Here is a 25,130-nt window from a genome sequence, read left to right as displayed (position 1 = left end):
GATGGTCTGTCACGATCGTAAAACGGCGGCCGTACAAATAAGGGCGGAACTTTTGCACAGACCACACGATGGCCAGACATTCTTGTTCAGTGATGGTGTAATTCCGTTCAGCTGGAGAGAGAGTGCGACTCGTGTAAGCCACTACTTGCTCTTGCGAAGTCTGGTCAAGCTGCAGCAGGACAGCGCCGATTCCATGCCCACTTGCGTCAGTGTGTAAGATAGTAGGTGCTGTGGGATCGAAATGGCGAAGAACTGGCCCGGACGTGAGGCATCGCTTGAGGGTCTGGAAAGCAGCTTCACAGTCATCCGTCCAAACGAAGGATGCACTTGTGGTCAGAAGTTTGTGAAGAGGTGCTGCGATAGTGGCGAAATCACGGACAAACCGGCGGAAGTACGACGCTAAGCCGAGGAAGCTGCGAAGGTCCTTTAGCGTAGTGGGTTTAGGAAAGTGCAAGACAGCGGCCACCTTGTCAGGATCAGGTTCAATACCAAGCTTGCTGACGACGTGACCCAACACTTTGATGCTGCGGCTCGCAAACCGACACTTCTTGGTATTTAGCTGGAGACCGGCTTTGGCTAGACACGTGAGTACCTCGTCTAGACGTTCTAGGTGTTGTGAGAAGCTGGACGAAAAGATGACGATGTCGTCCAGGTAACAAAGACAGGTCTTCCATTTTAAGCCCCGCAGTACCGTGTCGATCATTCGCTCAAATGTGGCTGGGGCATTGCAGAGCCCAAAAGGCATCACATTAAATTCGAAGAGGCCATCAGGTGTAGCAAATGCGGTCTTCTCTTTATCAGACTCGTGCATCGGGATCTGCCAATAGCCAGATCGCAAGTCGAGGCTTGAAAAGTATTCAGCGCCCTGTAAGGTGTCAAGGGCATCGTCAATCCGAGGCATAGGATATACATCCTTCCGGGTAATTTTGTTTAGTGCCCTGTAATCAACGCAAAATCGTACTGACCCGTCCTTTTTCTTAACCAGGACAACAGGAGAAGACCAAGGGCTTGCTGAAGGTCTGATAACGTTGCGTGCGAGCATGTCATTGACTTGTTCCTCGATAACCTTGCGTTCTGAAGACGAGACACGGTAAGGGCGACGGCGAATGATACGAGACCCATCTGTGTCGATACGATGAGAGGCCGCCGTAGTTTGACCCAAGCCATCCGAACAAACGTCAAAACAAGCTTGGTGTTTCGTTAAAATGGCCAATAAGTCATGGGTTTGGGTTGGAGTCAGGTCGGTACTCAAAGTGGCCTTGAGAGCATTAGATGAACCTCCCGCGGGCGTACACTTTGCGATTGACGAGGAAGGCGATACAGTGACGACACATACCGGTGCTGTGTCGATAAGGCTGGCAACAGTGGACCCCTCAGACAGGAGTTGCGTCTCTGATGTCGTGTTGTAGGCGGTGAGACTGGCATGACCACGTGAAAACCGCACTAGACAACAGGCGAATGCGATTCCTCGAAAAATACACCGCTGATCAGGGACAACCACTGCGTCACCGTCTATAGTATCTCTTGACTTGATTGTGAGAATACGTTCTTGGGCTGGAGGCAGTACAAAATCCGCAGCTGCGACAAGGTGAGGCGACGAGAAATTGTAAGCACTAGAATGCTCGGTGTCCGTAATGTGAATAACGGGCGAGCCACACGAAATTACAGCGGAAGCAGCTGACAGGAAGTCCCAGCCTAATATAATCTGGTGAGCACACGAAGAAAGTACAGCAAGCTGAATATGATGGCGAATTCCGTCGATCAGAACACGAACAGTGCACTGTCCAATAGGGTAAATGGGATTGTCATTGGCGCCACATAACACCGGACCAACATACGGAGTTTGCACTTTTCGTAGGCGACGGCATAATTTGCGATGAATGACCGAGATAGCGGCTCCAGTGTCTACAAGGGCGTCCACCAAAATACCTTCCACACATACAGTCAGTAAATTTGCAGGGCGCGCAGGAGGAATTATTGCGTTTAGACGACGAGCAGTTTCCCCTCCAAAAACTGCAGCTTCTAGTTTTCCGAGTGGCTGTCGAGAGGTGTCGGGGCAGAACGTAAGGGCGAAGAAGTACGGCGGAAGTGCGACGGTGAACGACGGCGGGGTGAGCGGGAAGGACGAGGGTCGCCGTGGGACAGAGGAGGAGAAGGCGAGCGTTGTGACGAGGGAACGTAGGGTCCCGGAACGTAGGAATCGGACCTCGGAGTAAAATCTCTCTCGTAGGAAGAATATCCTCGTCGTTCATCTTGCTGGCGGCGGCGGCAAAAGCGGGAGATATGGCCTCGTATGCCACAGTAGAAACAGATGGGGCGTGCAGGGCGCCAAGGAGCGGAGTGCTGTTGTGCTGGTGCCTTGGCTGCCATCGCGGCCAAGTGGTCGTATACGACGTCCGCAGGCGCAGGTGGAGTTGGTACCGGAGGCCGTGATAGGACTTCGGCATATGAAGGCGCATGAAAAGCCGCAGGAGACGGGGCACGTGCGACGCTCGTCATTAACACCAGTTCATCCTTGATGATGTCCCGCAGATTAGAAGGAGGAGAGCGGACGGATGAAGTAGCTGGGCTGCCAGGAACAATGCCGTGAAGTTCCTCTCTCACGATGGTGCGGATGAGGGCGCGCAGTTCATGTTCTCCAGTAAGGCGAGAGTCACAGGAGGCGTGTGGAAGGCGCATTGAGTGGAGTGCGTCCAGGCGTTGGCACGTAGTAATGATATCCTGAACCGAAGTTGGGTTCTGGATGACAAGAGCATTGAAAGCAATAGAGTTGATGCCTTTCAGTACATGACGAATGCGATCGGACTCGGGCATGTCACTCTGGGCACGGCGGCAGAGAGCCAGAACGTCTTCAATGTACGACGTGTACGATTCGTCGGGTCCCTGGATGCGAGTAGCGAGCTTCTGTTTCGCTACCTCAGAGCGTCCTGCAGACGTGCCGAAGATCTGACGCAGCTGCACCGTGAATGCTGACCAATCGGGAAAGTCGCTTTCGTGGTTATGGTACCACGTCTTCGCGACCTCCTTGAGGTAAAAGGGAACATAGCGCAGCTTATGTGCCTCGTCCCAATAATTACAAGCACTGGTTCTGTCGTAGTTGTCCAGCCATTCTTCGACGTCCTCACCGCGAAGGCCGGAAAATACTGGAGGGTCTCGCTGGGATGTACTCACGGTGTACCGTGGCCCAGCAGGCTGAGCGGGCGCGGCAGGGATGGTAGGAGGTGCGTCGTTTTGTGCCATGGATGTTGTTGGCAAGCACAGTCGTCGACCAGACCGGAGCTCCAGGGGTGACCGGTAGAGCAAGCGGACGTGGGAATCACAGCACGCTCCACCACTTGTGAGACGACGTCAGGTACGACGGAACGATTGTTGTATTTACAGCAAAGGCGCGCGAACCAAAAACCGAACACCGGCGATCCAACACAATGATGATGATCACGATGATGTGTATGCACAAGTGAAGATGATGACCGACACAGTCAGCGCTCACACTATATATATATATACCAGAAAAAACATGAAGGGAAAGGGAAATACAGGAGGCAAACGTCCACTGAAATCAAGTGTCGTCCTGAAATGACATCTCATAATCTAAAGGCGATGTAGAGGGTGAACTGACACAACTATCAGTGTTCTTCTTTATAAAAAAGGCTTCCGCAGTCTCCCTAGTTCTTGCGTCATGATTAGCGCACAGAACAGACGTGTGCGAAAATTCTGCTACACTACCACACTTTGCGCAATAAGTGGACAAGTGCAAACCGACTTGAGCGCATTGTAGTGCTCTCGCAGGCGCACATTCAGGCAGTCTGCCCGTTATATACCCTGTCACAAGGCTATGGAATGCAATATACCACATTCGTTCGACAGTTAGTGAAACGATGGTTATGATTAACACCGCATCCCCTTTTCACAGGGCCTACCTTCATTTTGCTTTTTCATGTCAGTCTTTGAACATATGTGCTGCAATTTCCTGCTGGCGGAAAAAACAACGTCAGTGTTAAATTTTTGTTGCAAATTTTTTGACCCTATGTGAAAACCCATGCACATATATACGGAACAACCGCAAACCTCTGTCGCTTTCTTGCAGCATTAATAGGGCATCCTTTTTCTTTTTTCATTCGCAAAACCTTTTGAGCGGCGAACACCACAACATTAGTCAGAAAGCCTACATCTTGCAACCTAGTTATTTGTTTTGAGAAAACACATGCCATTTTGTGGTGACATTACTTCGTAACCAGTGGCGTAAATCCAGAAAAATCACAAAGGGGGACATACATCAGACCATCGTGGCCATTTTGTTTTATAGATAAGGGTTGTATTTTTATTTACATAAAAATTAAACCATGCTTTGAAATAAAATTTTAAAATACGGCGAATCCCACGCGTTGTGGGAATCAGTTTCATGCGAAGCAGTCAATGAGTAGTTCTATGCTGTATTTTTTGGCTTTGAGCCAAGCGGTACGAGGTGGATCGACGTGTTTTTGTAAGTGTAGTAATGTGTGCACATCGTGGACTTACCAGGGATGTCGACAACACTGGTATTTAAAGGGTCAGTTATGGTGCGACGTAGCATCAGCCCTCACGTTAAAGTACATACGTCTGTATTATCAAAACTAAGTGCACTTTATGGTGCAATCATGTAAATATCATACGCAACTTTCGTTGATGTATTCCTCCAGGGTCGAGCAATGCTTCAGTATAGCTTGCTGAATCATAGGAATACAAATGCAATGTTTATTAGACTGCTATAAAAGCGGATCCAGCACAGGAACCACAGATGTTAATCTGATATGACGCCTTACGACATACGAAGCATTTATTGCTTTCCTGTAAAATTAGATAGCCACCACCACAACCACAATTCACGCTGCACCGACATTACGCCTGCATAGGCTGTTTTTCCAAACCAGTTTATATAACTGGCGTGGCTTTTTGGTAGAATATCTGATTGCCACGCAGAATGATTGGGTTCGGTTCCTGATGGGATCCTAATTTTTATTCTTTCCAACGCTGCCGATGGCGGTTTTTCTTAACGCTCTCGCATTTAAATGACCTGTGTCTGTTCTCGCCATTCCGGGATAGATAAAACTGATCACCTGTGGTGCATAGGCTTCCAAAGCAACGTCGAGCAGTGCTGCTGCTCTCATCGCAACTGGCAGTGATTCCACTCCGGCGCCAACTGCGCCAAAGTGCGCCAAATTGTATTTACTGCGCCATCCTGATAATATCGACGAAAATTGCGCCAAACTGCGCCAAAGTCTCGGGTTTGGGAGCGTCTATCACCGGCAATCGCACGGCCGGCGCGTCAGAACATGTGCAGCTTGATCTTGGGGCTGCCAAAGTCACAACCATGGACCAAGAATTATTCCACTGAATAAATAGCCCTTGCGCGTGCGTCCCGAATAAGCCACGATGCCATGCACGGTGCCGACGCATCTTCTGTTCTGCAAGTCGGCTCGACAGCAAAACGCGCTCTCCGCAGAGGCTCATGACGTCTAGGCCTCTCGGTAGCGAGAAAGTGCGACGGCGATTCATCGCCAGACGTCGTCTGTTCTAGAAACGCTGCTGATAGCTCGTTTCAAGCGTCGCACGGCACGTAAGGAAAGCAATGTTCAGTAATAACTACTACATGTGTGCTGCTAAAATGTCTGTCACTTCTGTTTCCGGACATCGCGGAATGAAATCTGGGATCGCTAGCAGTATATATATGGAACAATATCGAATTTTCCTTGGTTCACGTTTATGGAAGAGCGCGCGAACGGTGGAAACGCGTTCACACTTTTCCTCAGATATACTTTATCCATGGATCTTCATTCGGAAGAGCTTTTTCGTAATTGCTTAAACCAGCACGTCCGAGTTTAATCACTCTGCCGTAAATACCCCCTGAATGGCCCTGCCCTTTCGAGCTCACGTGCTAGGGTTCCAGTTTGAATTTTTTGCTTGCTTTTTAAAAATGTCATCTCATTAATAAAAGCATATATCCTGGTCGGAGCAGCCGCAAATACGCAGCTGTCAGTAGCGGGCCCGTCGCTGACGGCCCACAGTGAAGCGGCTACCCCATGTTACACGTCCGCCCCTCACTTTCGGGGGTCAATAGCTGACGGGTAAAAAAACTCAGTTTCGCTTAAGGGCGAAACAATGAATGCGATACCAACAAATTGTATACTGTTAAACGAAGTAAGGCTAGCAGCTAACTCTTTTGGATTCTATCTCGCGTAACTCAACAAAACACTGGTTTAAGGGAATATGGGCGCTCCAGGAACCCAAGCGTTTTCTTGCTCTGAGTTCTCTAAACACGAAGTAAGCGTTGAGAGCACAGCAAGTTTACGAGCCGTCTCCTGATGCCTCGTGATGGCGCGCGCGCAAGCGACTGCGCCCTTCGAACGATGCGGTACCCCCCCCCCCCCCGCTCTCCCGCTCCCCTGGCGTCCTTTCATGCTCCTTACGAAAGACGGGCGGGGCGTTTCCTCTCTGTTTGATGAGCAATCGACGGCAGGCCCGCACGCGGGAAGGTGTAATCTCATGCGCTGTCCGTGCGACGGAGACAGACGGCCGGCTAGCTTAATCTCAGCTTCAGCCGCGTTCGTCGCCAGCGCTCGCGAGCTTTTACCCGCGGCTAGAATGCGCGTGGTGATGTTATTAATTTGGTTTTTATACAGAAAATTACGGCAATGGCGACGGCAAAAATCTGCGGAGAGCGTCCATATAATTGTTATCACAATAAACATTCAAAAAAAGTTGAGGAGCCATTTCACTCAGTGGAGTGGATGATAAGCGAAGCTGTTTCGCGCATGGCAAGGAGGCGACATGGTGGAGGACAGTTTGGTATGTAAGGCCAGGTTGTTAACGTTCAATGCGCAATATTAATGCGAAAGCGTCAGATGCTTTATCAGACACGAAAATTGACCGTCGGCGGCGTCAATCGATGGCGTCATCATCACGTCATAGATTGTCAAAACTTGTGACGTCATTATTGCGTCATATATCGTGATGTCACGTGATGACGCCATCACGACATCGTCGCTTTACACTGCTTCCGTAATCGGTGCGCCGATCATGGAGCTAGCGCAAAACCAGGTGAGGTGCAGATAGCTTGCAGAGAAGGAGGGGGAGGATCAACCCGTCGATAGAGAAGAAAAAGAACCTGGCTTTCGCCTTGGAGTTTTCTTAGGGGGGAAAGCATTAGGGACAGTGTGGCTCTTTGGTGTTGAGGCACTGCTGTACATCACTGCGTTTGTCTACAATGTCTGCTGATAACCACATAGATGTATTTAGAGTGTTATTTCATAAAGTGAAATTTTATTGATCTGGTATTCTGTTTATTTGCTAGTGTCGAAAAGAATCGCCGAAGAGGTTAATTCAAGAACACTCAACTGCATGAGCCCTTATTTTTTCATTAGCGAGTGAAGTATGGAGTTCTCCTCAGATAATTTTTTCCATGAGATTTGCAATGAATCGAAATATTTCTAGCCTTCATAAGAGTCCCATAGTAATATTCCGGTGCTTGAATGTTATTGCAATATGCTTCTGTAGTGCACTCCAGGATGTAAAATTCGCTGCTCCAGAGTGCTCCCAGATGCAAAATTATCTGCTCCAAAGTGCTCCAAGATGAAAATTTTGCTGCTCCAAAGTGCTCCAAAACGGAAATTTTGCTGCTCCAAAAATTGCTCCAAATCAGAAGTCCTCGGTAGCATCACTGCAACTGGGGACATCCATGGCCACAACACTGCCGCCCCTGCTTTTGCGCACGCGCAGAGCTCTCGGATTGCATCTGTGGTGCGTCACAGTGTAACTATTGCTGACTAGCAGTGCACCGGGCCGAATGAGGAGCGCATGTGCGCACGTGTCCTTGCCGCCGCTGCTGGCAAATCCGGTGACAAACCGCCTTCACGGGCAGCGTCTGCCCCGCAGTAACACATAGCTCAGCCGTGCTAACGTCACGCCCAAACTTGAGCTTGGGTTCCCTGTACCAGTACACCACGTCAAACTGCTGTGTGCCACGTGTCCGGAGGAAAGGGTTTGACGACGTATGTGACAAGATTTTCATGTTATTCATGTCATGACCCGACAGTCATATTCGTCAAATCCTCTTACCCTCCCACGCCAATATTGGTCTACACCAAGTTAAGGAGGCAATCATGAGAGCACCCAGACGTGGGCGGCCAGATAGATAGATACGTAGATAGAAACGTTCAAAGTGTCATCGTTTCGCTAAGAAATGCTTCGCATTTAAAAACGAGCATGGGGTCCTAGCTCGAGCAGTTGCATTGTTCTATTCAGTCTTCTTTGAACCGGTTGAGCGGCATTTGCGATTTTTATGGTCTGACACAGCAGAGGGGTATTGAACACAGGTACACACTAAAAAATAATCACTTTAAAAAAAGTTGAATGCACTATATCTGTCAAGTAATTCAAATATATGATGTTCTTGAGCTAAACCTCAAGGGGGGGACACTTGCAATGGGTGTCCCCCCCCCAGCCTGAACACAAGGGGGGTCGACTCCCCTGATCCTCCCATGATTTACGCCAATGATCGTAACAACTGAATTCAGAAGGTTAACGGCAATAGCTGATACCGTACGTTTTACATAAAAAATCCGGCATTTTTATTGGCTCTCGTGTAGCACCCGTCCTGTGTGGTATCTTAAGTTATCTGGAGAGGCTTTTGAAAATGACACTGAATGGCCTTGTAATTAATGTTTCCAGATATGTGGACGATTACCTCGTGCTTGTCGAATGTGCTTCCATGGAACAAAATCGGGCTAAGATTATAGAAACATTTGAGCAAAAAGGGCATGGACTGCGTTTTTCGCATGAGGTTCCGCAAGATAATATATTTCACTTTCTTGATCTTGAGTTATCTTTTCAAGCGAATAAGTTATGCTGGTCTTATTCTCCCCGTTCAAAGAAACCAATTTTAGATGATTAATTTTCCCTTTCTAAGGTAGTAACATCAGGTATTGCGGTTAACCTTCTGAATTCCACAATTTTGAGCAGTACTTTGCAATTTCAGATAATTTAAATTTGTGTCAAAGCGAACTGGAATACTGTAATATTCGTTCAAGTATTCGAAGCATTCAAATATTTGCCCATGCCTTTTAGAGAGTTTTCTGGAGTGCTAGACATATTGCATTATTGTTGTTACAACTATTCTGATATTCTATTACCAGATGTGGTCAGTGTGAAGGAAGCTTGGTTGTGCAACTGCACAGCTGTCAGCATTTCACTGTACTTGCTCTGTGCAGCGCAAGTGCACCAGGCGCCAAATGGCTGAGCTGAAGAAGAAGAGGCAGGCATGCCTCGACCAGATTGCTGCGTTTGCCGAGGAGGACAGGTGAGCCTCATCAACTGCTGAACCAATCTGAATTAGTGTTCTGCTAACTGTTCGAAGCAGAATTGTGATTTGCTGCTGCCGTGCTCTTACCAAATTGCCTTGAGATTACATTCATCAAAAGAAAATTGCAGCCAGATGTTGAACATTTCAACTCTGGGCTGAAAGTTCACAGGAGTATTCTACTTACAGTCTGTAAGTTTCAAAACTTGGTAAATATGATGCGTTATTTAGTAGCTTAGATAAAACTATTGCCTTGTTTCTATGAGTTCTCAGAAATGTTCTATGCTTTAATTAATGGCAGTGCATGTCCTCAATTCTACCTTTTTCAACTATCTCACCAGGGGCAATTTGCAAATTTATGATTTTTTTGTTGTTGTTGAGCAGTAGCTTTTAACTTGGTGCTTCATTTTTTTCCGTTTTTTTTTTTAAGTTTTCATTTCTTGTAGATTTCGATAAGGAAAACTGTTGGCCTAAATTAGTAATCTGTACTCAACACTTGGTTAAGTTTTCTTGGAAATGCTACAGACTTGGCTGAAATCAAGCAGAATTATTTCTTCACGTATCGAAGCCTGGTATATTATAAGCACTATGATCATATTTTCAGGGGTGGATGCACTGCACCAATTGCACTATTGTGCACCGTTCTGCACCAAGCTGCCTTGCTGCGTGAAAATGGCATTTCAATACAATTATTCTCTAAATTCGGGCAACTGTAGTATGTGTTCAGGCATCGCGTGGATGTGTGCTGGCGTCAGGTGTGACTTGAGCAGAAACGTCACGTGTGATGTCATGGGTCAGTTGCTTTGAGGAAATGTTGGTCTCTGGCAGTGATGATGCTGGCAAAATAGTGAGAACCACAAAGCAGCACAGTACTTCCCGCTACCAGTGACAGTAATCCCTCGTTATAAGTGGTATTTCGATGTAAGTGGCCACTCGAGAAAAGCTAAAGCAGCTGAGCTTTGATTGCGCCGCAACTGCAAAAAGTCAAAATGCAATGTATTCAGTAAAGTAAAACTTTATTCAGGTGCAAAAATGACCGTGAGCTCTGGCTGTTTCAAGTTCTTGCCGGGTGCGTGCCACCCTTGCTCCAATTTGATCGAGCCTTGCGGGAGGCCGTGGTCGCCGCCAGGCCGACTCTGGTGTGCGTCTGCACCAGAGTCGGCCCTCACGTGGCTGTTTTGTCTGCCAGTTCTTCGTCCTCATTGGGGCCACCAACAGTGTCAATTATCTCTGCACCCATCGCTAGAGCAGCAACGTCAGCCAGTGCGAACGTTTCAGTCACCTTCTACCTCTTGGCCAGCAATTTTACAAACAGCCTCTTACAGATCGCTGCAAGTCTGGTGATCACCAGGCTGGTCATCGTCAAGGTCGCCGACAGCGGCGTGGGAAAAGCTGCAAAGCAGTTGGCGACCTTCGAAGGTGCAAGTTCAGCAAATGGATCGCACCAAGTAAATTAATGTTGTACCTCTTGCTGGCGTCACATGCTGTGAGCATGCACTACTAAAGAGCCTGGAGGAGCCACTTCTCACTGTAGACCACAAAAACACACGCGAGGCATTCCTAACGAAGCACTCTGAATAACACAATCAATTTGCTTGCAGCACAGATTCAAAGGCACGCGCCGTTGGTGCCAAAGTGACTGAACATGGTGGGCAATGCAGAAGCTTCAAAATGTCGTCAAGGCATCTTGCTTTCCTCGTGCACGCTGGGGATTGCGACGGCTGCAGTGGCGGGCTTGGCTTCGGCTTCACATGTTGCAGAAGAAAGGTGGAGTTGTGCAAGAAGCAGGAACCACGGAAGGGCACCTGTTGGTGGAAGTATGTGCTCAGGAGGGCGCCTTTGGAGGAGCAGCAATGTCGAAACTGGCAGCAAGGAGTTGACACAAAGGCGAGCAAGAGCAGTGACTGGTGTTGAAGCAGCTCGCAGAGTGGAGAGCGAATGAGGAGGGAAGGCAGTGGCTGCTTTTATGGGCCGGGTGTGGACGTCACGTAATGCTGCAAGAGTTTCGCACTTTTTGCACTGGAAAGCCGTTGGTCAAGTCTGAGGTTTTGGTAGTTGTGCTCAAAAAATCATTAACGGCTCATTGTGGATGCATAGCGCAATCGTGAAAGCTGACCAGTTTCGCAGTAAGGGCTTTGCGTGATCACTGGGCAATTTTTTCCCGAGGCGTGCAGCCGCGAAGTTTGCAAAACAATAGTTTTTTGGCACCGCGTTGTCGACAAAACTGTCGATTCTACCTATCGAGTGTCGGTGTTCAAGCACCATTGTGTCCTCGCCATTGACGAATGTCTAGGAACAAGATTCCATGACCATTGCATGCATTTGGACCGTTTCTCTAAAGTTGGATGGCGCATTTCAGCGTCAGAAGTGCCATTTAGAGTGCTAAGGCTTTGCTGGAGTACACCCCATGGAATGCTGCGGCGCAAGTCAGCCCATGGTCTTTTTGCCACTTTTCGGCATTCGAGAGACTGCAGTTTTCCGGTGTTGCAAAGCGGTAGGAAAAATTAATTTTTGTATAGATTCTATCACGGAAGACATCAGGGATGCGATTAAGACTGAAATTAATGGTCTGGGTGCTCTGACTTGACAGCTTCCGTTCGCTCCACAGTGAACAGCTGGGAGCACTCGGCACAGTAGCCGTTACCTGGCAGTCATGCGTTTGGTACTTTCGTGGCCTGTTCATCGGTGGCATTAATTTGACACTGCATGGGCAAAAGGGTTGCCACCGCTCGGCGACGCTTCCACTCGCCACTTCGTTCTAAACGGCAGGGGTGCAACAGCTGTGCAAGCTGCGCCAATATGATACAATTCCTTATTTTCGCACCAAGCTGCGCCAAAACAGTGACATTTGTCTAAATTGTGCCACACTGCACCGACATGCCACACCAACATCAAAATTTTCTCAGTTGCACCATTTGTATCAAGAAATAGAGGCCACTTAATTATAGCAGCTGTAGTTTGGACACTCTCAATTCAATCCAATCCAGCCGTGCAGAAAAGGTGTAAGTGTGCTTTATGTTGGGCGCCTCAAAACTTCTTTTTCTGCTGGTTGCAATGCTGCTCTACATGGACATTTTTGTTTAATTATTTCTGCATACCCTGAAGGCCTTCCATAGGGGGTTGTGCAACATCGTCAAATAAGAATAAGAAAAGTATACCAGGTAAAACAAGAAAAGAAAAAAAAAAAAACATTGAAAGCAGTCGCACTCTACGGAGAGAAACGAATCAACTTTAAAAAATAATAAAGACAACATATTTTAAGACCAACATGTGTTGAAAATTCAAGAAGTGACGTGTGTATATATGTATATATATATATACATACATATGTATATATATATAGTTGAAGAAATGAAGGAGCACACTTACGAAAATTGCATATTTTTACTCATTTACGTTTCGGCCGTGGCACGGCCCTCGTCAGAATCATCAGAAGATTCTGACGAAGGCCGTGCCACGGCCGAAACGTAAATGAGTAAAAATATGCAATTTTCGTAAGTGTGCTCCTTCATTTCTTCAACTACATGTGCACCGGACCTTCAGAACTTTATTTTGAATTATATATATATATATATATATATGTGATATGCAAAGATTATACAATGCAGAACACTGATATTTCGCACTACGAAACAGTTCCCTATAACTGTAAGTAATATATATATATATATGGAAAAATAAGTTTTAAAAAACAAAGAGAGCCGTATAAAGGGACTTGCACGGATGATTAGCAGTCAAGACATAAGAGTGAACTAATTTCTGAAATTTATCAGAGTCGAGTTCCATTACAATATCAGATGGCAGGTTATTCCACAGAAAAAGCGTATCGTGATATGCGGCAAAAAATGCGTTTTAGTTTCAAAGAACCATCATGACGAGGGACAGGGTATGGAAGAAAATCGTTGTGAAGGTGGCGTTTATGGAAAAGCGTGTGAAACTGGCTAATTTGCGATACTCTCGAGTGCAGCACGTTGTTCCAATAGCGTGATGCTACTTGTTCGGAAAAAGAAAAGAAAAAGAAAACTTGAAAATTAAAGCGGAAGCGCTGCGTAAAAAAAATAAACAAAAAACATTGAAACGTGCCACCGGTGTATACGATGGAAACATTGGCCATTTCATGCCTGTATGGCAACTCTCCTGATTTGGCTCGGAGACTCCGGAATTTTTAGCAATCCATCCGGTTATACAGGCAAAGACATAAATCTGCTGATAAGCAGACCTAATCCCACCGCAAAATGAAAGGACAAAGAACGGCGGTTCTAAAACTTGCTGGCCTTTTTCTATTGCGTGCAGGACGCCTAAGTCACTTACGCTGCAGTACACCGGTGACTTGTGAAAAATCGTACTGAGTCTGAGAAGGGGCTGTGACGGGGCACAGCACACAATGTTTCTTAATTGCACTCTTGTGCACTTGCCGTATGATTACGAGTACTAGTATGACCACTGACATCTAAAGAATTTGCTGGCTATCGTTGAGAGCTGTCTATGACATTTTGTCATGAGTAAAGGGGCACGGGGCGCGTGCCGGGCAGCGCAATGCGTCGATGGTGTGCGGGGAATGGAAAAGTACCCGATGGTGTGCACCCCCGCCACGTCGACGCAAGTCATTGGCCGGAGAAAGGCGCGTGCCACGCGACCCAAGGTGAGATGTGGAACCCCGGAGGAACAAGCGGGCATTGTTCGTTGGAGTCGTCGAGGAGCAAGGTGTTGCAAGCCAGCGTCGCACCCGCGACGAGAGCAGTAGGGCCCCGTTCTGGGGGCAGCAGCACGAGAGGCTCGGGAGGGTGGCCGTCGACCTTGGTGTTATTCAAGTGAGGCTCCCCGGGCTTGCAGCAGCCCCGTCACAGCAGTTCGCAGGGCACCTACGGCACTCCCACAGTGCGGCAAGACGACGACGACCCACGGACAATCACCAGAGAGCCACATCGGCAGTTCGAACCGGTGGCACTAAGGGGAGGCCAGGAGTTAGGCCTAACTGGACGAGACAGATGTTCTCGACAAAGGGCCGGAGGATCGGCGACGAAGACGACTAGCAAGGCAGCGGATCGACGACGACGACGACCCCAAGACGTCGACAGCAGCGGCGACTTTAACACTGGATCGAGGCGACGAGCACACCGAAGTAAGAACGTTCGATTCGCGTAGCTATAGTGTTCTAGAATATTGGGTAGTGAGCCCACTCTCCGGGGAGAGGGTACGTTGCCGCAACGCAAAAAATGTGAACGAGTTTTCGTTCTCCTGAGTGCCCGCGTGGCGGCGCTACCATCGTCAGCAATGGGAGCCTTCGCGCCTTCGCCCCGCTGCTGTAGGGCTGCTGCTGTGTTTCGTCGTCGCTGCAGGTTTTCGGCCGAGCATTGCTTTGTCAATACGTTTCATTTTTAAGTTCCTGTAGTTGTGAATAATGTAGATTGGTAGCAAGACTTGTTCACGGGCTGCTTTTCATGTGAAGAACTCCATGCAGACAGCATTTTAGATGTGCTGACCATTGTGAAAGCAAGGCTTTGGCAAAAGGTTGGGTGCCGAAGCCATGCCTCAATGCTCTCTCAAAAAATAATACAATTCTATGTTGTTACGCGACTTCATTTTTACATTAAGGGGCTAAACACAGACAGAGCAGGCAAACGCCAAAAAGCAAAGCACTTCAAGATAAGCCGCTGCACTTAAATTTTTTTCCTTGCTATAGAAGATTTTTTAAATTTTATTATTGTTCCTGCGTTTAGATTTTACAGGTGTAGGTTAAACTTGAAGTATGAATCTTCTCTGAATATTCTTTTTCTGTTTCACTGACCCAAATACAAGAAAATGCCAGATTTGAAAAACAAGCAAGATAGTATGTTAATTGCCATTCGCCATGCATACTATAGCAATAAACCCTTAATTAAATTGTGAATGGTGGCTTTGGTCCTTGGCGTACCGTCAACAGTGCGATTAATATGATCTACCAGAACGTCAGTAGATCTGTATAAAAATGCATGTGTTTGAATGAAAATGTGTCTATTATTGTCATTTTTTTAGCATTTCTTCTGATTCAGTGTCTTCACTTATTGTGTGAACAATATGTGTTGAGTATTCATGTGCTTTTGTGAACTTTTTAAATTTATGCTACGCTAAGTATGCTATTGAAAATATTTAGCGTCTCTTTGTGAGTATTTTTCTAGCATCTATTGGGCTGTTTTAGGAGACATGCTTTTTGCCGCACACGCTGATAAGTACAAAATGGGGCAAGGCCCTCTTCAAGCTATTTCAGCTTTTTTCCATCTGTTTTCACTTTGAAAAAAAAAAATGAAAGTGATTGGTACGCATGGCTTTTGTGGAGTGAGGTCATTGCATGTGCTGCCCCACCAAATAAACTTTTCACTTATTTCCGTGAACGATTGTTGTCTACATTTTTCCACACCTTCATTACAAATTCATTTTTCTAAATACAGGAGTGCGGACAAATAGTTCTGTAGAAAAGAGTGCATATCAACCTTTTAGGCATATTATAGTGTCAGCAGAATTGCTAACTGAATTTTGCACTCAACTGATAGCGGTGTTTGCATGCAATTTCTTACACAAATATAATTTCCAGCATGTGAGGGGTCTTCAAGAAGCAAAATCTGATTGTATGGTCTACCCTTACTTTCGGTCTTTTATTTCTTGGGCATGATTAGGATAGGTCTCTCCTGCTGTGCACTCCCACACATTTTCTTGCACTTTTCAGGAGAATATATCAACTGAGAGCGTGTAAGGTGCTTAAGTTTGTAGTAATATTGTTTTATTTAGTGAGAGTATGACCTCACTAAAGAGACTACCGAGTACAAACGCTAGCATGAAAATATTAGTCTCTTTTATCTAAAGGCAATCGATGTCAGTGCACGTTAAAGAACGGCCAGGTCAGGGGCGTAGCCAGAAATTTTTTTCAGGGGGGGGGGGTTCAACCATACTTTATGTATGTTCGTGCGTGTGTATGTATGTGTGCGTGCCTATATATGCAAGCAAAATTGAAAAATTTCGGGGGGGGTTTGAACCCCCCCCCCCCCCCTTGGCTATGCCCCTGCCCCAGGTGGTCGAAATTTCTGCAGTCCTCCACTACGGCGTGCTTCATAATCAGAAAGTGGTTCTGGCACATAAAACCCCATAAATTAATGAATTATCTAAACTGCGAGATCTTTTTTTTTTTTTTAAGCGAGAGCTCGCTACTGCAATACAAAACTGGCGGTTTACAGCATATATTGCATCCGGCGCCCGCTGATGACGCGCTCATGTTTAGCGATACTTCATGCGCCAGAACAACGGCCGAAGCAAGAATATGCTCACGCAAAAGAAAAAAAGCAACGAAAATGGCTATGTACAGGGGTTGCACAAGAGTAGTTTGTGCTTGAAGCGCTGGCAAACTAACCTTCGCGCTGAGGGCAGCAACGCGTCGCTTACATTGCAGGTGGTGGTGGCGCCATCTACCAGGTGAGACATAATGTGCGTCAGTGCACGGCCTCCAGTCAGCCCACTACCCCTTTCTAGAACACTTTAGCGTAGCGAGACTGGGACGCTATAGTGGCCAGACTTTCGGGCCAGTAAAGCCGAGCTTAGTTTGTTTGTTGTATTCTTTTGTAACACTTGGGGTTTTCGCATATGTTACTTCTAATTATTTAGTGTGTTAATTTTGTTGTTTGCAGTGTTGTGTTTTATAAAGGGTGTTTGCAGTGACGCCACGGTCTCCCGCCTCGCTCACTCTCCCAACTCCATCACACATTGCAAGCGCTCCCGAGATACGTGACACATTTCTGCGGCCCTGAGAAGCAATAACTAACAACATACGCCAGTTTTCTTTTAAGAGGGGAGCTGTTTAAGCTTGGAGTGAGTCCGGTGTCGTAAACAGAAAACTCCTAGGCGGGTATGCACCACAGAAAGCAGGTGTGTGCCAAACAGCTCCTAGCATAGCATAGCCATTCATAGCAAGGGTGGGGAGGAAGGAAATGTGGAGGGTAAAGCAGGGGAGCGTCAACCGTAGCATAGCAGGAGGAGTAATGTGACGGTTAGGAGGAGAGAGGGCAGTATCGAAAGAGACGCATTAAATCCATTATTTTTTGTTAGTTGCTGTCTGAAACGAAGGTTGTGTGATTTCGGTTACCAGTCTTTCAGTTAGGCTGAAAATCTTGGCGACAAAAAACTTTTATTTCTGTATCCTTTTAAAGGGGTCATGAAGCACCCCTTGGGCTTGTTGGAAAAACACGTCCTGCGAAAAGCTGACACGGCTATGAACTGCTCTGCCAAATATTGCCGTCGTGCGTGCCGCGTAAAGGCTACAAGCGGAGCGCGAAGTTGCTGTTTTCTCGGGTGCCCTCTTTTCAAACAGAGGCCGGTTCTCACTCTCGTCAATGGGCGGGTCGTCTGTCAGTGTATGTCATGTATCTTTTTTTTCTGCGTCGCAAAAGACAAAGCATCCTTATTGGCCAATAGTCAACATAAATCAAGAGCGATGTTTGGATCAGATGCGCTTGTTCCCGTTGACACTGTGTACAATATTTGTTGTAGTTAAATAAACAGGCTGAAATATGGAAAATCTTTGTTGCGAATTTTCAAAGAGATGACTCACTTCCGGTAGAGGCCAACTGTTGTTTGCTGAACTCAGTGCGCCCGCGCACGTTCAAGCGTAACCTAAATTTGGCCACACTGCCTTTTCGGTATCGCAGCCTCTTGTGCCTCGCTTGTTTCGATTAGTTTTAAATGTCATAAATGGCCTCAAATCTTACAAAACCTGTGTGTGGCGTTGAGTTCTAACTCAACGGATCTTGTGCTGACTTGGTCAGTGCGTGCACAGATTGAGTTGCAAGCATGTTCTTAATTAACAGGCCGGAGAGCGGCCCCTCGTGAACCATCAGGGTTGGATTATAGCTGAGGGTTTTAACACTATTATTCTTCTGACAGAGAATGCACACGATCATTTAACCTTTGGATAATACACTTCACGTCAAAGATATCCCGAAGATGGATTCAGCAGTAAGGTTGAAATAATACAACCTGTATTCCACTGTCAACTCACTGAGAGTACTTTTGCTTCCTGTCATCTTTAAAGAGCAACCATCGGCCTGTGTTTACGCTTACGTAAGGTCACTACATAATTTGTGGGGCGTCGTGCAGGCCGAAGTGAACACCTTTGGCTCTGAATTCTTTGGTTCGTCGTATCGTGCCATTATATAAAAATGATAAACGTGTGCCCTCCCGAGTGGTTCTCCATATATCGACAGTGCTTCACTCACCCAAAATTCGTGGATACTAGCTTGACAAAGGTATCTTGAAACGTTTGGATGCGAGCTCGTTGGTACGGATTCCTCTTAAAAACACAGCGCAAATTTAAACATGGACAGAAAAAACAGCAAACGAGGATGGGCGCTGACTGCCAACAAAGCTTTTATTGTGCGTGCACAAATATATAGCTTATGAGAGAAAGGGGGTGAGGGAGGGAGATGGATGCTGATGCACGAGGTACTAAAAACAGGCGTGTAGATGGTTAAGATTGCTGTAGGAAACTGTATTCCTTGTCAGACAGGGTGAGTGACGGGGCGCTGACACACACTGAGCCTTTGCGCATCATCGTGAAAGTCTCGAAAATTTCTTGAGTGCGATTGTCATTGTACTTGCGTAGTACCTTGGTGTCTTGAAGCAGAGGTACACATCCGCATTTAGCACAGTGGATCGCCAGATTATTGCCGTGCTTATTCCTCACGTTGTTCGCATGTTCCCGCAGGCGGTCATTTAGGCATCGTCCAGTCTGGCCAACGTACATCCCGGCGCAAGTGGTGGGAATCTCATACACTACACCACTTTTGCATTCCACTGGGGGCAACATGTGGTTCTTCCTGCAGGGATCGTGGTCACAGTGGGTCCCGTTCGCACGTTTGTAAAAAGACCCTAGTTTACGAGGGGCCGAGAACACGACCTGCACACCGGCACGCCCTGCAGCCTTTTTGATTCGGTGGAAAACCACATGTACGTACGGGATGACCGCTAACTTCGACTTGTCGAGTTCGGGCCGAGCCTTTACCTTTGGCGACTTGAGCTCCTGAAGTAGATAGAAGAAGTTCCGGAAAACCGCTTATTCTGAGGCGCTTCATTTGCTTGTGAAAGCTGCGGTTGACTTTGTGGTGGCAGGAGCGGATGAGAGCGTTCTTCAGGGCTCCTAATGCAATGGCTCGTTTGACGGTTCTTGAGTGGGCCGAGGAAAATGGCAAAAGCTGCTTCTTTGAGCGCGGCGCGTATGCCCAGCAGGTGTAGTTTTGGCTGAGGCAAAGCTCAAGGTCGAGAAAACGGATGCAGCCATTGACTGGGGTCTCTTTCGGGAAGGAGAGGCCTCGGAAGATAGACTGGAAGGCACTGAAAATCAGCTGCACATGTGCGAGGGTGTCTTCCGAATTAGCGTCGAACAGAACCAAAAAATCGTCCACATAACGAGACATTTTGGTTGAGCCAACTGATACGAGGTGGAGAGCTGTCTATCGTAGAGCTGTCTATCGTAGTGGTCCGTGTGAATGGGACCCACTGTAACCACGATCCCTGCTGGAAGAGCCACGTGTCGCTCCCAGTGGAATGCAAAAGTGGTGTAGTGTATGAAATTCCCACCACTTGCGCCGGGACGTACGTTGGCCGGACTGGACGATGCCTAAACGACCGCCTGCAGGAACATGCGAACAACGTGAGTGTCGCGTGGTTAGTGCCGCAGGGGGCACGGGCATGCCGAGACTGACGTGTACATGCTGCTGGCTCAGACGAAAGTGGAATCCACACTTCATTGGGGCACGAACATATATCATGCACTCATGCAATAACAGGGGGCACCACGCTCCAGTGGCGGCCTAATCAAAGATCTGAATTGTGGCGACCTCTACATCTCCCCCCTTGAGAAAGTCCGATGGGAGGATGGAGGACGCCAAACACTTCACAATTTCACAAGTTCAAACGGCGTGGCGGAACAGCGTGCCGGCGGTAACGGGTTCGTGTAACACCATTACTACGGTCCCTGGCTGCAGGGGAATGTTGCAAAGACTGCCCTTGGGGGACCGTGGGTTCCACGCTGTTGGCAGGCTGAGGTTCCTGAAGGGGAACTTGCTGCGGTGGCGATGGTTGCTGTGCAGCTGTCAGCAGCGATTCCTCACCGGAGGCAGAAGGCACGAAAGGCACTAGGTGACGGCGGTTGCGCTGTAGAACACCCCCTCGGTCTGTTTCAACCACGTAGCTTCTTGGCCTTTGCCCCGGGACCGTAGCTTGCACTTGGTCTGGGCGCACCCACATCGTCAGGATAGCACGCGCATAATCATTGAAGCTGCAGCTACCACTATAGGCAATTGCATCAGCAAACCTTCAATCGCCCTCACTGACAAAGAAATAGATTACCTAAGTTCATCCGGTCAGATAACCTAGACATACTCCGGTTGCTTTCCCTGATGTCTTTTCGCGGTTTTGTGGTTTTTGCTTATTAATTCTTTGTGTCTCTTGGTTCCCTCTCCATGTCTGCCGTCATGCGCAATTCAAATAAGCAGTGAACACGTGTGCCTACTTGTTCTCGTTTTTCCATGTTTGTGTTAATAAATTTCAGTTGGAAGTTAGCACTAGCCCTCGTCGGTTCTTCGTCCTTGTATGTTACACGTGCTGTTCACGTCACTATATTCAAGCATTGCTCGACCGCGGAGGAATGTGCTAAGGAACTTACGTACATAAAGTATGGCTGATCCCCCAGCTGTTGATTGAAGGGTAATAATCTCAGGGAAGCCAGAGTAACAATCCACAACGAGCAAAAACGTTTGTCCTTTGCTGTGGAAGAGATCCATATCCAGAACCTCCCATGGGCGGCCCGGTAAAGGTGTGGAAATAAGTGGCTCTGCTGGATTTATGCGAGTGTGTGCACACTTCTCGCATCGGGCAACCATGGACCATGGACCATGGACCATGGATGTCTTTTGTAATTCCCAGCCACCACACTGAAGAACTTGGCTTTTGCTTTGCACCAGTTCATACCTTGATGACCGTTGTGCAGCAAATTGAGGACTGCTGGTTTCAGGGCAGTAGGAACCACGATGCATGGGCCTTTGTGCAGAAGGCCGTCACGGAGTGTGATCTCGTTAGCAGCATACTTCCTTCTCTGTAAGGGCCGCTTCTTCTTCTGTGGCTAATCACGTTGGGCTAAAGAAATAAGGGATGTGCACTCACCATCTGTGCTTTGAGCTGTCTTGATGTCATCTGGATTCACTGGCAAAGTTGAGAATGCGTTGTTAACAACTTCTGTTGCGAACAATTCCACAGTGTCAGGGGAAGAAGAAACCTTCGCTGGTATCCTCGAGAGAGCATCAGTAGTTGCTAGTAGTTTTCCAGGGCATACTGCATGGTGAACTCAAGTTCAAACCTTCGGTTTAAGAGTTCCCATATTTGCTGGTGTTATGAGCCACGATCTGTGAAACCGATTCTTAATTTCGGATCAGCCCACTCAAAGGTGGTAAAAAGGGGCATCGTCTTCACGTGTCTTAAATCCGTTCTAGAAAAATCTTCAAACATGTGTTGGGCTCTAGTTTTGCTAAGCAAGTTGCAAGACTAGAGGAAGCAGGGTTCCCCCTTAACATACTCTTGGCTCTTTGCGATAAGTTAATTCGTATTTTAAAAGGACGTGTAGCTAGGAAACCCAATATTGATCGGGATAAAAAGAAGTACGCAGTCATTCCTTATATGCATAAACTGGCACATGGGTTAAAAAATGTTGGCTCCCGCTACAGAGTTGATGTTGTTTTTAGGGCACCCAATAAATTGGGAAAAATATGTGCTTTGGTGTCAAATAAGCTAGAGAACAAAGATAAGCCAGATGTAAAGAAATGTGCCGTTAACCATAGAATTAAGTACGTTCCTTGTGCAGTATGGGTTGTGTACCGCATTCCTTTTTCTTGTGGCCGTCATTATGTTGGACAGACGGGCTGCTCTATCAATAAAAGGTTGCGGGAGCACGATCTCTCTTTGCATAATGGCTCCCTTTCCCATTTGGCTTCGCATTGCTCCACGTGTGGGTGCACACCTGTTCTGTCTAATACAGTTATTATTTTTAAGCACCACGATCAATTCACTCGTGAAGTTTCTGAAGCCTATCATATAAACAAGTCACGTGATACCTGCGTAAGGAGACCTCGGTGACATTGCACAAGAAAGAGTTTACTTTCATTGATGAGCGTATCACCTAATCACTTCGTACCTCACTTGTCATGCGCGGTTTTCCCCTTTTAAGCTCTTGTTGCTCTGAATAATCTATCAGTTGTGAATGCAGCGCTGTGTGTGTTTCATCTCTTCTTTGTCTTCGTTTTTCTTTGTGCTGATTTTCTTCAAATATGAATATGCACCAACTCGCCCAACTAGCTATCTTGTTACGAGTTTTAACTGTATTAAGATCAGTATCTATGTTTACTTTTAGCACAATAAAGCTAGTCATAGAATTTTGAAATAATGTTATAGTAAAAAAATTCCTCTTTTGGATGCTGTTTCTTAGTCCCTGAAAAGCTTGTGGCATGGCCTTGAAAGTCCTTGAATATCCTTGAATTTTTACCTTTGGAACCTGTACGAACCCTGCCTCTACCAAGGCGGCGTGTATGATACTGCCACGCCCACTTCTTGTTTTATCTTGATGTATTCCAGTTTGACCAGAAAGGACGGTTATCCACGGTTGACGCTGTCCGCAAAGCTGTGTTCGAGAAGCTTCGTGATTGTAGTAGATCATTTTGTTAAGATTGCGCACCGCACGCGAATGTTCCAGCTTTGTCGAGAGATAACGCCGCCACCAGTGTAATTGCTGGAAAGTTCGATAGCGCCTGTATAAAAGCCGACGCGCTTGACCGCTTGTCAGTTGATCGACGGTCGACGCTCTGTTCGCCGCTATATCAGTGCATACCGTGTGTATTGCTGTAAATTAACTTTCCATTTCCCAGCCACAAGTTCAGCCAAATAAACAGTTTCATCTTGAAAACGCCGACTGCTGTCTTTGTCGACGTCACGACCACGTGACAATACTGCAGCAAGAAAACTGTAAGCTAAAGACACCATTGTTTGCTGTGCCAGCTCACTGAAAAACCATCAAAAGGGATGGTATTATTGAAACTTGCTGTTTGAAAAATGCTGCCCCGGGAATGTGATAACTTTGAGGATTTGATTTGCCTGGTTCTCTTTCGTGTTATCCACTGCTCACAACTGGTTGACCCTGGTAATAAGTGCGTACACCTGCTTAAATGTGGAACAGACAAAGTTGAGCTAGCAGTGTAAAGTTTGGCTTGTCAGTTATCCCACAACCTTGCGTGAACAGTGCAAATTGGAGACAGGACAGCATGTCGTAGAATGTGTCCTCACTTGCACACGGTCATTTTGCATTGCAGTGACCTTGTGGTGGATATGCTGGTCACCGGTGGAGACTACCTGCTGCCGTCCAGAGATTCCCTGGATGAGTTGTGCCCCAACATAAGTGAGTGCTGCCTGATGCCAAGAACACTCTTGTTAAGTGGGTTAGACGACAAGGCAACATGGGCACGGGGCAGTATCGGCAATACACCTTTATTTGGCATCACGAAAACCAAATACTCAGTCAGCTCAAACTAGCAAAGCATTAGTATAGATATATAATACATCTGACCCCAGAAGATGGTGCCCTTCAATATCAGGGTTGATTGACCAGGCTAAGTGATACGCTGACTTCAGCGGCCAGCGCCAATACACAACACCCCTCCCCTCTTAGTTCAGACGACTCAACAGTCACGCAATGCAAGCACGAAGTCTCAAAGGTGTTGGGGTGTTTTCCGTGAACGCTGCGAACGGCGTGGGCCTGGCGATTCTACACTCTCCTCTGGTGGTGCCGACTGAGGTGTTGCTACATCGTCCAAGGGCAGCATGGCTGTTGGTTGCTCCTCGGGTTCACTGTGATCTTCCCTCTTGCTGCCGATGACTTCACCAAGTGAAGGGCTTGACGCGGGCCCCGGACTTCAGGTTACCCTGCCGGTACAGCTTCTGCTACTCTAATCGGAGTGCTGCCCTGACGACGAAGTTTGTCCATGTGCCGGCGACACACATGGCCATCCGGAAAAACCACCTCGTATGAGATTGGGCCAGTTGCTTGGAGATCACGGCAGAGACCCATGGTGAGCCCTAGCTGTAGTTCCGTGCAAAGACAAGGTCCTCGGGCTGGAACGTGCGTGGTGCAGGCAGAGCTTCTGTGAATCGGGAAGACTTTTCAGGGGCCCGCTCTGGGTGCAGCCGGTCTAGCATGGTAGATAGTCAGCAGCCCATCAGTAACTTGGACGGGGAGCGTCCCGTGTGCGAAGTTATGTGTTGCTGTAGAGTGAAGTCTGCCAGGCGCCGTGCCCAGCTCCCTTGGATTATTTGTGATAATGCCTCCTTGGTGATCCGTACCATCCTCTCAGCCTGCCCATTCATGGATGGATGGAGCGGTGCAGATATTACATGGCAAATAAGGTTGGCATCCGTGAACCCCTGAAATTCTGCAGATGTAAATTGGGGCTCGTCTGATACCAGGGTATCTGGCAGGCCATGTGTTGCGAACAACTTCCGTAAGGTACTAATTGCAGCACTTGATGTCATTGATGGCATTGGTATGACCTCGAGCCATTGGGAATAAGAATCACCACAATCAAGGTAAGTCCTTGGAAGGGGCCAGCAAAATCTTTGTGCAGGCGCAACCATGGAATCCGGGTCGTCTCCCGCGGATGAACCGGTGCTTGAGGCATCTCCGGCCGTGTTTCCTGGCAGGGAAGGCACCAACGGAGCCATTCCTCAATGGCTGCAT

The 25,130-nt window shown here is 47.4% G+C and overlaps 1 protein-coding gene across 3 annotated transcripts in view; it reads left to right on the top strand.

Moving 5' to 3' along the window:
* LOC119395622 (uncharacterized) overlaps positions 1–25,130 on the top strand; it is a 293,261-nt gene that overhangs the window by 91,022 nt on the left and 177,109 nt on the right. For all 3 annotated transcript variants that reach the window (XM_049416706.1, XM_037662606.1, XM_037662604.1), the window contains 2 exons: positions 9,246–9,334; positions 23,710–23,795. In XM_049416706.1, the coding sequence (XP_049272663.1) occupies positions 9,246–9,334; positions 23,710–23,795 (175 nt within the window). The remainder of the gene's footprint in view (positions 1–9,245; positions 9,335–23,709; positions 23,796–25,130) is intronic.

Source organism: Rhipicephalus sanguineus, chromosome 6 (assembly GCF_013339695.2).
Source record: "Rhipicephalus sanguineus isolate Rsan-2018 chromosome 6, BIME_Rsan_1.4, whole genome shotgun sequence".
NCBI lineage: Eukaryota > Metazoa > Arthropoda > Arachnida > Ixodida > Ixodidae > Rhipicephalus > Rhipicephalus sanguineus.
Note: the sequence above shows the minus strand (reverse complement) of the source record. Positions and strands in the feature narration are given on the sequence as shown.